Below are 13,647 nucleotides of genomic sequence, written 5' to 3' on the forward strand. Positions count from 1 at the left end.
AAGCTTTGGGCACTGGGCTCATGCCCTGAACACTGACTGCGTTCAGGTTCTCCCCTTTCTTGTTCTTGTTCTTGTTCCTGAGCCTCACCCCCACTGGCCCGTGAGTCTACTCTGGGAGAAGGCTCAGAGCTCATTCTCACTAGAGTGTAAAGGAATGCTGCAAAGGGCTTAGGGTAGAGCTCAAGACTTCGGTGGAAAGAGGCTGGCAAGAAGAAATGGAAGCTTCTGTGCCAATTTTGGTTTTTGACCTCGATTTTAAAGAAAGACAAATGATGTATTGTCGGGGGACTGAGTAACGTGTGGGGTCTTAGTGCAGATCTAACCGTGGTCTTGGTGGGATCCTTGCTCTTAAAGTCACACCTGGACGCAGCCTCACCAAAGAGCTGGGAGGTCTCTGCGACTAGGCAGCTGAAGGTTGGGGCTGGGCCATCCACCCGTGGGGAAGGGACTACCTGTGACTTGTTAAACAGCACAGTGGGGACAGGGGGCAATTCCTCCCCTGCCAGGATTTCCGCAGCCCCTACCCTGTCTGCCGGCCATTTCTCTACACAGAGAACTTCCACAGACAACAGATGTCATCACTCAAGCCCACTCTGAACCCTGATGGGGCATGGACCCCAGGAACACCATCTCGGCAAGGATCTGAACCCAGCAAGGACAGATGTGCAATCGATTAGCAATGTCTGTAGCGGGCAGCAAAGGGGATGCTGGATCAAATGCTATGCACTCAACCTCCCTGATCTATACTTTGAAAGTCACAAAGCAGCTCAATAAATACTGGCTGGACTTTCCTCTAACTAAAGGGTTATCAGCTAACTTCTCCTCCAGTGAACTTTCTCATAGCAACCCAGCCAGGAACCAGACAGACAGACACCAACTGACATGCTCTGTGCCGGGCCTTGGGCTGGGAGCTAGTGCAGATTGGAGGGTGCAGTGGAGTTATGCAGATGCAGAACCAACCAGAGAAGGCATTGCAGGAAAGAAACAGCCCACAGGAAGAAATATTCCTCAGCTACACATAAGCAACTTTTGGATTATGCACTTGCAGGCAGAGCCTAGATTTACACGGACAATTGGAAGTCGGACGGGTAATTACACCTCTGGGCCATGTGGCAAGCCACTCTAATTACCCTCTAGATGGGAGGATGGTGACAATTTTATTTAGGGCCCAAAGCAACTAATAAAATTAGGGAAAATCAGTAGCACCACGTGTAAGTCCACACGCTTTGCAGAATAATGCAAAGACCCAACAATCGCAAACATCTAATAACTGTCATTGTTAGACAAATGAGAAGGGCACAGGGGAGTGGCCCCCTTACATTTAAGCCTGGACACTTAAATGGTACCAAGGTGGACCCAGTGGATAAACTTTTTAAAAAGGCAACACTCTCTGCATGTGTGGCTTCAGACTCGAAACTCCCGTCCGGGTTTGCGGGGGCCACCTCTACACTCCAGCCCACTCAGAGATCGCAGTCCATAAACGTGGGGAGAGATGCATCCGAGATAGGAGTGCACTTAGCTGTGATCTATCCCAACGATCAACAGCAGATCGACAGCAGCAAACGGAGTGGTGTTTAAGGGCCGGCTGGTGAGATTTAACAGGTTCTATTTGCCCATGTAATCGACACCCTCTCTATCATCCCAATACTCCGGCTCTGTCTCCCGTATCATAAATAGATGAGAGAAATAGTTTCCTCCTATGGCCGTGACCCCGTCGGCTTCCAGGCTCAGCCCCACATGAATCACTCCGGGCTCACCGCGACGGCATTCTGAAATGACTGAATGATAACGAGGCGGCACAGACACCAATAAATGAATCATGCCTTCCGCAAGACCAAACCTTTGGCTCTTACAGACACCAATTACAAAGTAGAAAGAAAAGAACAAAGAAATTACTCAGGGTGTTTGCGCAAAGTTGATTCACAGGTTTATAGAATTATTACCGACTAAATTGTTTTTAGGAAGGCAATTAGAGCTGTGGCCAGCTACAGCACATCAGCCCAGAGAGCTGGGAATGCGCAGAACGGGGCGGGGGCCGGCCCCACGCTCTTGTGGGGTTCCCAGCTTGAACGAACCGCCCTCCCCCTCCACTTTCTACCTTCTTCTAGAAAGCTATTTAAGACTTTAATTAAACCCTTAAAATGTGTGGCCACATGAGCAATGTACAGGAAGGGAGCTCATATATACACAGTCTTGGCAAAAGTCTCCGTATTAACTTTTATTTTTTAATTCTTTAAATGTAGCAGCCATAACAGACCACCGAGGTTCTTCCTTCTCTAACCAGGATTTGGAAGCACATCGCCGACAACAACCAAACTCTCACGCCATCTCTCAACCGGCCTGGACAGGGTATTTCGGATCAAAGCCGTTTCACCTGCTGTAAAACTCAGGCTGACGAGGCAGGGGCATGCGCTGTGGCCGCTGCGTGCATATCCTTAGCCTTCCCAAAGGAAGTGCGGCCTCCGGGATGAATCACCCCACAGGGCTCGGACTGAAATTGGTTGCCTGGGCAGCTGAACCTTATCGGGCAGCTTTTGCCACCTGTGGGTGTCCCTCACGTCCGGGATGTTCAGCCCTAGGGGCGACCTGATACAGGAGGACACAGGACTGGCTCATGCTCTCAGGCAGCAGGTCCACTTACCATCAGCGCTGTCACCATTTACTGAGCACCTACTACGTGCTCAGCCCTGGGCTAGTTGCTTAAAAGACAATTTGTGTAATCACCTCAGTGCAGAAATGATAAATCCTAGTTTACAAATGAGGCGGCTAAGATGAAGAAGAGGAAGTAGCTGACCAAAGACCACCCCTCTGGAAAGAGGCTCAGCTGCACTGGAAACTCCAACTTCCTGCCCCCCCGCCCCCAGACCACCAGCTGCCTGGATGGCCCCACCAGCAAAGCAAGGCAGGGTGCAGAGCGGTGCTCCCGGAATCTTACCTAGATGCTCAGGGGGTAACCAGGTAACCAAAGCCACCGCTGAAAAACCTCCTTGGGGAAAGGGCAGTTCGCTTTGCCCAAAATTTCTGAAAAACTGACTCAGCTTCTCGCTTCCTCTGCTGCCGCCAGAGCCTGGGAAACCTGATTTCACCTGCCTGGGGGACGCAGGGCAAAGCTGGGAGGGGCTCAGGCTCACCTGAGCTCACCCCGGGGCACACCTGCGGGAGGCGGGGTCATCACAGTGGACTCCGGTCAACGGACCTCGGAGAAGCCCCCCAGCCTGGGTGGGGCATTCACGTGTGTTTACACAGTCTATGTTTTATACATATTACACATAATACATATGCATGCTTTGTATGTTTAAACATATGTGGTTTTAAATATAAAAATACATATTCTTATATTCTTAGCCCCTGACACCCAAACAAATCCAGGGTTGGATTTGTCACATTCACACTCCCAAAGCCAGGGTTGGAAACGTCCCCTCCCGGAGACCTTTCGGACCAGCAGAGATTCTCCAGTCCCTCATTCTGATGTGGCCCACACACTGGGAATCAATGACAAACCATCAGTGACAATAAAGGGTGACAGCTTCCATTGACAGACACCACCACGTGCCCACACTTTACAGAACATCACTCCATGTTCAGAAGAAACAAATCATGGGGGGAAACTGAGTCCACTCATTTGCCAACTGTCTGTTTATTGAACATCTACTCTGTGCCAAGATCATGCAATGCACAGCAGTGCAAACTAGGACCCAGCACAGCCACCAAAAGCCCATATTGGGGACAAAGGATATGTGACAATTTCTCAAAACTTAAAATGGCATCTCGAACCTGCATGACTGTTCAGAGGTCTTGGCTGTATCCGTCCAGCCTGGGGGAGCCTCGTGCTACTACCCAGGAGAACTGGGGGGCACTGCCACGGACGGGGGAGCCCTAACAGCTTGCAGAGGCCAAAGCAACCTCCATACGGCATTCAGATCCCGGACACACTGAGAGTTTTAAACTTGTTAACAAATAATTAAAACTCTCTTTTCTGCCAGTAGAGCCATTTCCCAGAGCCGCCGATACAATAATAAATGATTTCAGTTAACATGCATCTGAAGGGAAAGAAAATCAGACCTGACATTTCCTCGCCTTCCTGACACCCTCATACATTTACTGCAGGCACTGACTCGAAGCCACTGATTCTTCCCGCCCCCGCCCCAGTGAAAAACAAATACATATTAGAATTCGCCGGAACACCAGGAATATCCGTTCACCACCTGATACCTCCGAAAGTGAGTCACGATAGCCTTTCAACACGCGGCGTCGCAACACCACGTCTGAGCACGTGCAAGCCGCATCCACGGGTGCCAAACAGGTAGGAGAGTAGCCCCCAAATGCTCCCAGTCCGCAGCAAGTGCCTGCGGAGAAGAGTCACCCTAAACTTCCCTTTCTGGGGCGCGGGGCAGGCCAAGGTGATGCATTTGTCACTTTGACGCCCTCAAGGCACTAAAGCGATCGCTCTGTAAAACTGTGACCGCCCAGACAACCAGGGCGTACGGGGAAGGCGGGTCTGCGTTGATTTCTGCACCTGCCCGTACTTCAGCTTTGATATTCTGAGAAGAGATGATGGTAGGAGACTAAGGCACAGCTCCCTGCCCCAAATAGTGGAAACTTTTTCGGAGCATTAAAAATCCTATTTTGTGCCAGAGGCGCTTTTCCTAGCTCCGGCAACTGTCTTGTCAACCCTACAAAGCAGATGTTCTTTCCATTTTACGGAGAGGCAAGAGGAGGCTCAGGAGGGATTCCATGCTTGCCCCCAGCATGAAGGTTTTCTGAGTCCGTATCCTAATTACCTGCCTGGAGTCTGCTACAAGCCCACCTGCCTGCCCACCTGCCCGCCCACTTCCCTCCCTCATCCAATGCGTAAAAGGTACCACCAGGCGCACTTGGGAACACCATGAACAGAACAAACGTGGTCCCCAAACTCTCGGTGCTTGGTGGCCGGAGGGTAAACGGACATGACACAACTAATTACACAGATATTCAATGACCACCATGACGAGTGTGACAGGAGAAAGCCACGGGCCACTCATGGATCCCAAACGGTGCCCAGGCTGGGGTGGACCCCTCAGAAAGGCTTTGGAGGGGCCTCCGTGTTTCCTCTCAGCCCCCCACCCCGAAATGAGCTCTCGTCCTCTGTCTGTCTCCTGGCGAGAACAGCCGCTCTCGGAGGGCAGGTCTGTGCCGTTCCCGGATGTCGCGCGGCAGCCAGAGCAACGCGGCGAGGCAGCAGGTGCCTGACGAATGATGCTGGATGCCCGAGCGCCCAGGGATGCTCCCGTCCGTGACGTTCCCTAGCAAGGCTGGCCTGGTCCCTGCAGGAACATCCCCCAGCCACTCGTCAAGCTCCTGCCACAACACCTGTTAGTGCTGGTGTCAGGGACGCACAGAAGAGCCACAGACAGAGACCCCGGCTCCTCACGCAGCCTGGCAAGGCCAGTGTCCTGCCAGAGCAGGGTGACCCCCACTGCTTGCTCTGAGAGCTGACCAGTTTCTTAGTGTTCTTCCCGAAGGCACGGTCCAATATGGGCTTGCAGTCTTAGGACAAAACCTAAAATACCACTGCAATGATGAGTCTTGCAAAGAAAACTCTGCAGTGGAGGGGGTGATGGGGTGTTGTGGGGAAGAAAGCTTGGGAGCATGGGTTGTAAGGTCAGCAGCTTGGGTTTGAATCCCAGCTGAGCATCCTCAGTTCCTGGCTGTGTGACCTTGAGCAAGTATCTCACCCTCTCTGATCCCATTTTTGCATCTGCAAATTGGCGACAGCAATAGCTCTCTCACAGAGTTGTTTTGAAGATTTAGAAAAATGCGTCACTAGTACCTGGCACATAATAATCTCTCCACATCCAACTAGGAAAAGGAACGGAAGTAAAAATCCACCAGTCACCCTGGGAACAGGAGACAGAAGCCATTCTGCGGCTCTCAGAAAGCCTGGGGATGCCCCAAGATTTTCTGGGCCCACCCCAGGGTGCTGAAGCCCCTCCCCGCCCCAGTTGTCAAGTCATTCTGGGATATTTTTCCCAGCTTGGTGACAAACACTTCTGCCAGTGCCTGACAAGACCCTGACGAGACCCCTGAGGTGTCAGGGTTTGGCTTTGTAGTGTCGCCCAGGGGAAAACGAGGTTGACCGTCAGTACTGGGCGTTGTCATGGCTGCACGAAGGGTGCAGCCCCCCTCGGGGAGAAGGCAGGGCCGAGTGCTCCTCCCCACCTCGCTGTGGGGGGGATGCTTCATTCTGATGGTTTGCCCTCCATCTACACTCACTTGTTAAAATTTAAACTGGGAATTAAAATTTTAAAAATTCCCTGAACTCAAAGCCTCAACCCATCACAAGTTTCTAGGCTTTCTGCACCCGGGTTATCCTCAAACTGGACCCAGGGGAGTGTCTGGACGCCAAGGTGGTATCGACTTCGTGGCCCAAGATTTGTGCCTTATGCCCCCTCTCCCAGCCTCTGTCCCCCGAGGCCGGCAGTGGATTAAGGGAACCCGGCTGGCAGGCCCTAGGGGACTGTCTGGGCCCCCGGGCCAGGGGCAGCTGTGCCAGGCTTGCTGTCGGCAGGTCCGCAGTGGGCCTGGCAAAGGCAGCAATATTACAGAGACGTTCAGTTACTTCCACAGTCAAGGTCACGGTCCCCAGATGGGCCTGGTGATTCCAACATTCCTAACCAGTCCCTGAGGGGGGAACCTTTTTCTTTGCAGGCCTTCTCATCGGGCAACGAGCCGGAGAGTGACCACCAGGGGGCTGGGCAGAATGTAGGGTCGAGTCCAGGACACCCCCACTGCTGTCACCCGCCTCCCATAAACACACAGTTGTGCCAGACACCAGGCCACGCATGACAGGAATGTTCTCTGAATGCTCACGACACCCTCAGCACAGGGGCTATTGTTAGCCCACTTTACAGACACGCCAGGTGACAGCAAAAGGGGACACAGCCAACAAGTTTTGGAGCCTCCGTCCTTCTGGCCCAAGCTCCTAACCCAAAGCAGGGCAGGTCACTCCCTGGGACAGATCGGGCCTGGAGGCAGGTTTTCTTAGATCTCTTGGGGAGAGGGGAAAAAGGGAATTGCCGGCACTTAAAACCCAGGAGTTTTACATCAAAATCTAGCCATTCAGGTCCCTGGGACTGAACAATCTGGCCACACAGGGCCCACGTGGCAACGGCGGGCTGAGCCGCAGCGGTAGCCCCTTTAGACAGGACTCACGCCCTGTGCCCTGAAGCCCACCCCGGGATGACTGCGTGTGCGGCGGCGCCGCGGTGCTGTCCTCGCTGCTTCTCAGGGCACACAAAGAGCAGGCGCGCCGGCGGCACGGCTCCCCACACGTGCCCCAGCCACGCACGCGTTACACAACACCTCTCAAGAGCAAAAAATGGGCCCTCGGCTTCAATCTCCTCCTCTCAGCATGTGCGCCCGCCACACAGAACCCGGCGCTGGCAACAGTGCAGCCTCCAAAATCCAATTTGTAAGAGCTCCTCGTCTCTGGGCAGGATCCCAGACGCTGCTGCCTGCAAACTTTGCCTTTGGGTGATAATACCTGAAAAGAAAAAGCCACGGGGACCCTCTGGTTTGGACCCTGCCCTTAGCACCCTTCTCGGACCCTTCCTTACTTTTAAACTATTGACCAAAGGATAAACGTTTAAACACCCTAACCGCGGGCTGGGATGAGAGAGGAGGTGGGGGCAGGTGTCCGGGCACACCTGAGCCCGCGGCTCTGGGCTATGTGGAGGCAGAGGCATCATCTCCACCAAGAGGCCAGGCGTCCTGGGGAAAAGCCCCCCCACGCCGCTGTGGGCCTTCCAGCCTCCACCTGACCTGCTGGACAGCCTCCCTCTCCCTCTGCACACACCACTGCACCTTCCTTCTCTCTTGCAAGGAGAGCCCATGCCCCTGCGCGGCTTACAGGGGGAATGTGCACTTTTTCCCCTTTTCTTCTTACATGCCCAGAAGTTTTAACCATTCCCAACCCAAGCAGAAGCTGGCAGGAAAGGCAGACAGGGGCAGCAGCTGTGTGTGCACACGTGTGTGCCTGTGTGTGCGCAAACACCCCCGTGCGTGTGTGCCAGTGCAGGAACAATGACTTATTTTGCATCTTGACAATCGCTAAACTCCCCCGGACCCTGGGTCACTCTGAGCAGCGTAGCTGGGCTAACCCAGACCTCTGGGGAAGCCGCGACCAACGGTCTGACCTAAGATTCCAGTCACAGAACTCAACTTGCGTATTGCCCCACAACCAAAAACCCAGATACCAGAAAACCTGCGGGTGAAAAGCCCTAGCTCACAGGGCCCACAGGGGAAAATAGCAGGTGTCAGACATCTATATTTGAACACGAATCCTGAAACGTCAGCTTTCACTGATGCCAGAGTCTCTCCTCCTTATAAATGCAAATCCAAGGTGAAAGCTGGAAACTTCATCTCAAGAGGGAGCCCCTCTCTTCCCTTCCTGGCACACAACAGGCGCTCAATAAAGGCTGAGTGGATGAGTAGCAGGAGCTAACATGGAGAGTGAGCTCCAAATCAGGCGTTTATAGGGACTGATTTCTGAAGGGAATTGAGGGGCTACTCTCTGGCCCCCATCGCCCTTTGGAGAAACCACTAATTGATCAGAGGATCTCAGCCAGGCACATCTGACGATGCCTGGAGACATTTTTGGTTGCCACGGCTGGGAGAAGGGTATTGGCATCTAGTGGGTAGAGGCCCGGGACGCTGCTAACATCCTGCAGTGCACGGGACAGCCTTCCCCTCGCTCCCAACAAAGAATGTCACAGTGCCGAGGCTGAGATACCCTAGCTTTCAGCAAGTGTCACCGTGAACAGCCTGTGCCAGACAAACCCACAGAAAACTGGGTGTCCTGTGAGTTTCGAATGTTTTGGAATATTTGTTTGGAACAGGCTGGAAAAGAGGCGTCAGAGAGGGGCTCAGTGACGCCGGCCAGCCAGTGGCAGTATCTACCTGCCACTGTAGACACTGCCCGAGGCGGGTCCAGGGCAGGAGCACCTCCCAGGCCCCTCCAGGAAGGCCTGTCACACGCACTGGACAGCACCGCCATGAAGTCTGTCCCGAGAGCATACCTGCGTCGTTCTGCCCACCAAAAAGTTTCCGGCAAACTTTCTCCGGAGGAGAAAGACTGGGGGTAATTTCTGAGACGCAGCAGAACTGACACGAGGTCAAGCAGAGTGCCAGGAAAACCGTGTGCCAGGAGTCCTTTCCTCAAAAGTAGGCGCAGAGAGCTCCCTACCCGGCTGGGAGCTTTTCAAAAGAAAGACGTATTTTCCCCTGTCGCATGGTTGGGGTAGCACCCTCACCGCTCAACTCTCAGAAAAGATGGGGCCCCAGGAGTGTCTGTTAAAGTCAAGCCTATTCTGGCAGGCTCCCACCCTCCCAGGTACAACGGGGTGCTGCCGATTTCTTCTTCCAGCCCTCAAGTTCAAAGAGGACCTGCCCTGGGGGCCCATCAAGTGTGGTGTGGGAGAAACAACCTGGCCTGGGGCTAGTGTGGATTGGGGACTTTGGGTAAAGCTCTCCTTCTCAGACTCCCTCAGCTGTAAACCGAGGGCTCGAACCCCAAGCTTGCCCAGGCTCCTCCCAGGTCTGAAATCTGGGCAAGTGAAGACCACACAGGGGAGCCAGCACCAGACGGCAGGAAGCCAGGTTCAGCCTGGAGGCCTCCAGCCAGACTTTGGAGCACAGAGATCCTATCTTGAAAGACTAGAATTTTAGATTTCAAATATCATGGTCTCATTTTTCAGATGAGGAAAGTGAGGCCCAGGGTGGTCAATGTCCTTTTGCAGAAAGAAAGTGCCTTATATAAGAGGAGCTGTGTGGACACGGTCCCAGGCTCACCTCCAAACCCGTCTGCACGCAGAGTTCTAGTAGCAAACAACTCCCAACACGTAGTAGGTGAAATATCCAGCAGCCACAAGCAGTTTCTTTCCTTTTTTCCTTTTTCCTTCCCTCCTTCCTTCCTATCTTTTGGTGTAAAGAAACTCCAGGAAACCCCAGAACTTCAGGCCTCGCCCCAGTCTTTAAGAGAAATCTGATTAACACTTGCAAAAAATTGTTACGTTATACCAGCATTTTTAAGATTGGTTCCCTTCCTGCCTTGTGGCTTTCTTCCAATAAGTAGGGGGCTGTGTGTACACAGAGCGTGGGACAAACTGGGGCACCCAAGGGACCAGTTCCAGCCACTAACCTCAAGGGTCCCATTCAAATGCCACTGGTGGGGAAGTGCACAGGGTGAAGGCAAGGAATTTAAAGAGAGGCCTTGGTGTCAGCCAAAACATCATTAAGGGCTGATTAGCCCAAGATGGGACAGAAATAAGAATGATGTATTAAAAAGAAAAAAGTCCTGAACATAAAGACAAGAGCAGAATGTTCCACAATGCCCAGCCCTCGGAATAAGGGTGACACAACAGTGTGTACCCCTTGGGCAGAAGGTCCCCTAAGGCAGCTTTACAGAGTGAGGGGGAAAAAGACGGCACTGAGGGTACTTAAGCAGCAATCCAGCCAGCAGCAGCGAGACTCCAAACATGTGCGAACATATTTTAATAATATCCTCGTGCATCTCATTAGCCTCCTGAGTTCACAAAGGGCCTTTGGGAAGGCAAGTCAGTTCCGCAAACGCAGGCTCTGGGCAGGTTCTCCTGGCACCTCGCTGGCCTGGCAGGGCAGCTGGGGTGGGGTGGGGACGGGTCGGGGGAGAGCAGGGCTTGCAGCTCCAGAGTGGGAGGGAGTGCCTGGAGGTGGACAGAAGGACCCACCACCACAGCCCGGCCACACTGCTTATTTTTTACCTCCTGCGCTTCACCATAGAGGCTCAGGGGCCACAAACTGTGGCAGCCGCCAGCGGAAACTGGCTTATGAGTCACCCAGCAACTGCCCTCGTTCCCTGGTTCGGTGGTGGCTGCCTGGGCTCCTGGCCCCAGCTGGAGGAAGGCTGGCCCGAGCAGGCAAGGGCTGTGTGCTCCTTCACCTGGGGTGCTTTGGGGTGAGGATGGAGAAACTAAAGCTCAGAGAGGCAAAAATGTCCCAAAAAAGGCGGGCTGCGGAGAGGGCACAGGCTAGAAGCCAGAACCCAGGGAGTGGTGGCTCAGTTCCCCCCCCAACCAAACGTCCCTCTGGGTGAGCTGCGTATGAAGGAAGTAGAGACGTACTTGTCTCAACTTCTGGATGCACAGGGTGTGGACGTCAGCCACAAGGTTCAAAACCCCGCTCTCCACCCTTGGTCCACTGCCCCCTTTCAGGGCAAGGCAGTCCCGAGCACAAACAGCCCCAAACTTTGACTCATCTGTAACCGCTGTCCCAGCCAGACTGAACCAAGCTGTCCAGACAGAGGCTATTTATAGGTGCGTCGGGGACACAGACACTGGCACAATGACACACACACTCAGGGTCCACGTTGGGCCAGACGCACCAGCGCTGAGCCCTGGATTCAGACACCTGGACACAATGGTCCCCAGTCCCGGCCGAACCCAGACCAGACCCCCAGAGACATGCACGCACTCAAGAGTGGCCCCAGACCCGGACACAGCGGGGATCACAGAGGCGCAGAAACTGGCACACTCCCTAGAAGGACCGAGACTGAGACCCAGACACACCAGAGACGCCAAAGACCCAGACAGAGCCACGCAGACACGCACACTCCACAGACGCACGGAAATCCACTCACAGAGACCGAGACACAGCGCCACAAACACTCCAGACACACACACCCCGAGCCCCAGACACCTCGCAGACCAGACAGTGTCTCACATGCCCCACCCCCCGCCCAAAGTTGATAAAGAGCCGGCCTAATTGCTCCATCGCGGCTGCCCCTCAGGGAAATAAAATTGAAACTTCACGGATCCGCTCGCCCCGGCCCTCCCGCGCCCTGCGCAGCCGCTGGGCCCCGGGTCCGAGTCCGGGCGGGCGGGGCGCGGGCAGCGGGGGCCGTGCCAGGCTCGCAGCGCCGCGGGACAAAGCCGGGCCGGCCGCCAGCTGCCGCGAGCCGGGAGGGCGCGCCCCGGGCGCGGCGGGCGCAGCCGGAGCGCAGGGCGTTCGGCCCGAAGGGGCGCGCACGGCCGGGGCCCCTGCCCGCAGCTGCGCCCGACACCGGGTCCGAGCCCAACGGGGCTTCCGGGGAGGGGGGCGTGGGGTCACTCACTGATCTCCATGCTCTGGAACAAAGAGCGTTTGCAGTTGCACGTGCAGGAGACATTGGGCTGCCCGGCGGCGGCGGCGGCGGTGCTGTTGAACCCCATCAAGCGGTGCATGGACGGCGCGGCGGCGCGGCGCGGGGCGCGGAAGGCGCGGGGACGGCCGGGGGGGGCTCCGGCCGGCGCCCGGAGCTCGGGCCCCGCATGCAGGAGGCGCGCGGCGGGGGAGGCGCGCCCCGGCTCTCCGGGCTCGGGTCGCTGCCAAGTTCCCGGGGCGCCGCGGGGCTCAGTGCGCCGGGCCGCGCTCCTCTGCGCCCCCCGGCCGCCCCTCGGCTGCCCCGGGGGCGTCGGCAGTGCCCGCGGGTGGCGTCCGGAAAATGGGCTGGCAGCGGGGCGCGCGCTGCCGCCGGGCTGAGCCTCTGCCGCTAGCTCTCCCCAGCCGAGCGCCTCCGCCGCCGCCGCCGCCGCCTCCTCCTCATTCAAGTCCAAGGAGATCGGGTTTCGCTCCGAGACCGCGGTCGGAGGCAGGCAGACGGTCTGACGTCAGCGCTAGACGGGGCTGCCAGTTCCCACCGCGCGGGGGCCGGGGAGGGGGCGCGCGCTGCGCCAATCCCCGCCGAGGTTCCCCCGCACCCCCTCCCCGGGCCGGGGGGCGGGGTGACGGGAAACGAGGCGGGCTCTTAAAGGGCCAGAGCCAGACGGCCCGCGTAGACCCGGGACGGAGCGACAAAGGAGGGGCGCTGTGCCCCCTCCCCAACGGGGGTCAGCTCGGAACGCCGGACTCGCACAAGCCGGGTCCCGGGCAGGGGGGCTCGGTCTCAGCCCCACCCGTGTTGCCGGTGCCCCCTCCCCCGCCCGCGCCCCGGGGTCCTTGACCCAGGCTTTTGGGGTTAGCCCATCTTCTAAGGAGCCGGAGGTCCCCGGGGGCTCAGGGAAGGGAAATTGGAGAAAGGGGGGAGCCCCCAAGATCAATCACCCATTGCCTGATTTCACGGGAGACTCTCCGCCTTCGGTCCTGCAGCAGCACGAGGATCCCAGCCCATCAAGCCCCCGGTGCACTTTAACCCGAGCCCAAGGAGGTCGACCAGGAAAGACTGGAACTCGCGTAGACACGCCCGGGAGCCCTTGTCATGTAAATGGACGTCCGGACTGGTGTATTGTGGCTGCCCCAGCCGGCGGGGCCCGGGGCGAATCCACACCCATTGTCTGCTGCCCGAGGGGCCACCGGCTTGGGGGGCGCGGCTCCGGAGTTCCAAAGGGGTGGGGGGGGGCGATACTTTTATTTCATTAAGTTTTAATTACACGAGTGCTACAAGAACACATTCTCCTGATTTCAAAAGTATTAAAATATTACATAAGAGACCTCCCCTCCCTGGCCCAACTGCCACCTCTCAAGAATTTGGTGTGTCGCCTCTGAGACCCTTTCTTGAAGCTCTACTTATTTAACAAGCACCCGTGGAGTGCCTGCCCTGTGCCAGAACTTTCCAAACATTAACTCAACCTGGCACCAACTCGGTGAGGCAGAATA

The 13,647-nt window shown here is 56.0% G+C and overlaps 1 protein-coding gene across 2 annotated transcripts in view; it reads right to left on the reverse strand.

Moving 5' to 3' along the window:
- PMEPA1 (prostate transmembrane protein, androgen induced 1) overlaps window positions 1-13,251 on the reverse strand; it is a 54,703-nt gene extending 41,452 nt beyond the window's left edge. Inside the window, exon 1 of one of the 2 annotated variants that reach the window (XM_012656477.1) lies at window positions 13,096-13,251. In XM_012656477.1, the coding sequence (XP_012511931.1) occupies window positions 13,096-13,099 (4 nt within the window). In that variant the 5' untranslated portion in view covers window positions 13,100-13,251. Of the gene's footprint in view, window positions 1-12,127; window positions 12,237-13,095 lie in introns of those variants that run through there. The other variant, XM_012656476.1, reaches the window with a different exon arrangement.
- Between the last annotated feature and the right edge of the window lie 396 nt (window positions 13,252-13,647).

The sequence above is a fragment of the Propithecus coquereli genome, unplaced genomic scaffold, assembly GCF_000956105.1.
Source record: "Propithecus coquereli isolate 6110/MARCELLA unplaced genomic scaffold, Pcoq_1.0 Scaffold503, whole genome shotgun sequence".
NCBI classification, from domain to species: Eukaryota; Metazoa; Chordata; class Mammalia; order Primates; family Indriidae; genus Propithecus; species Propithecus coquereli.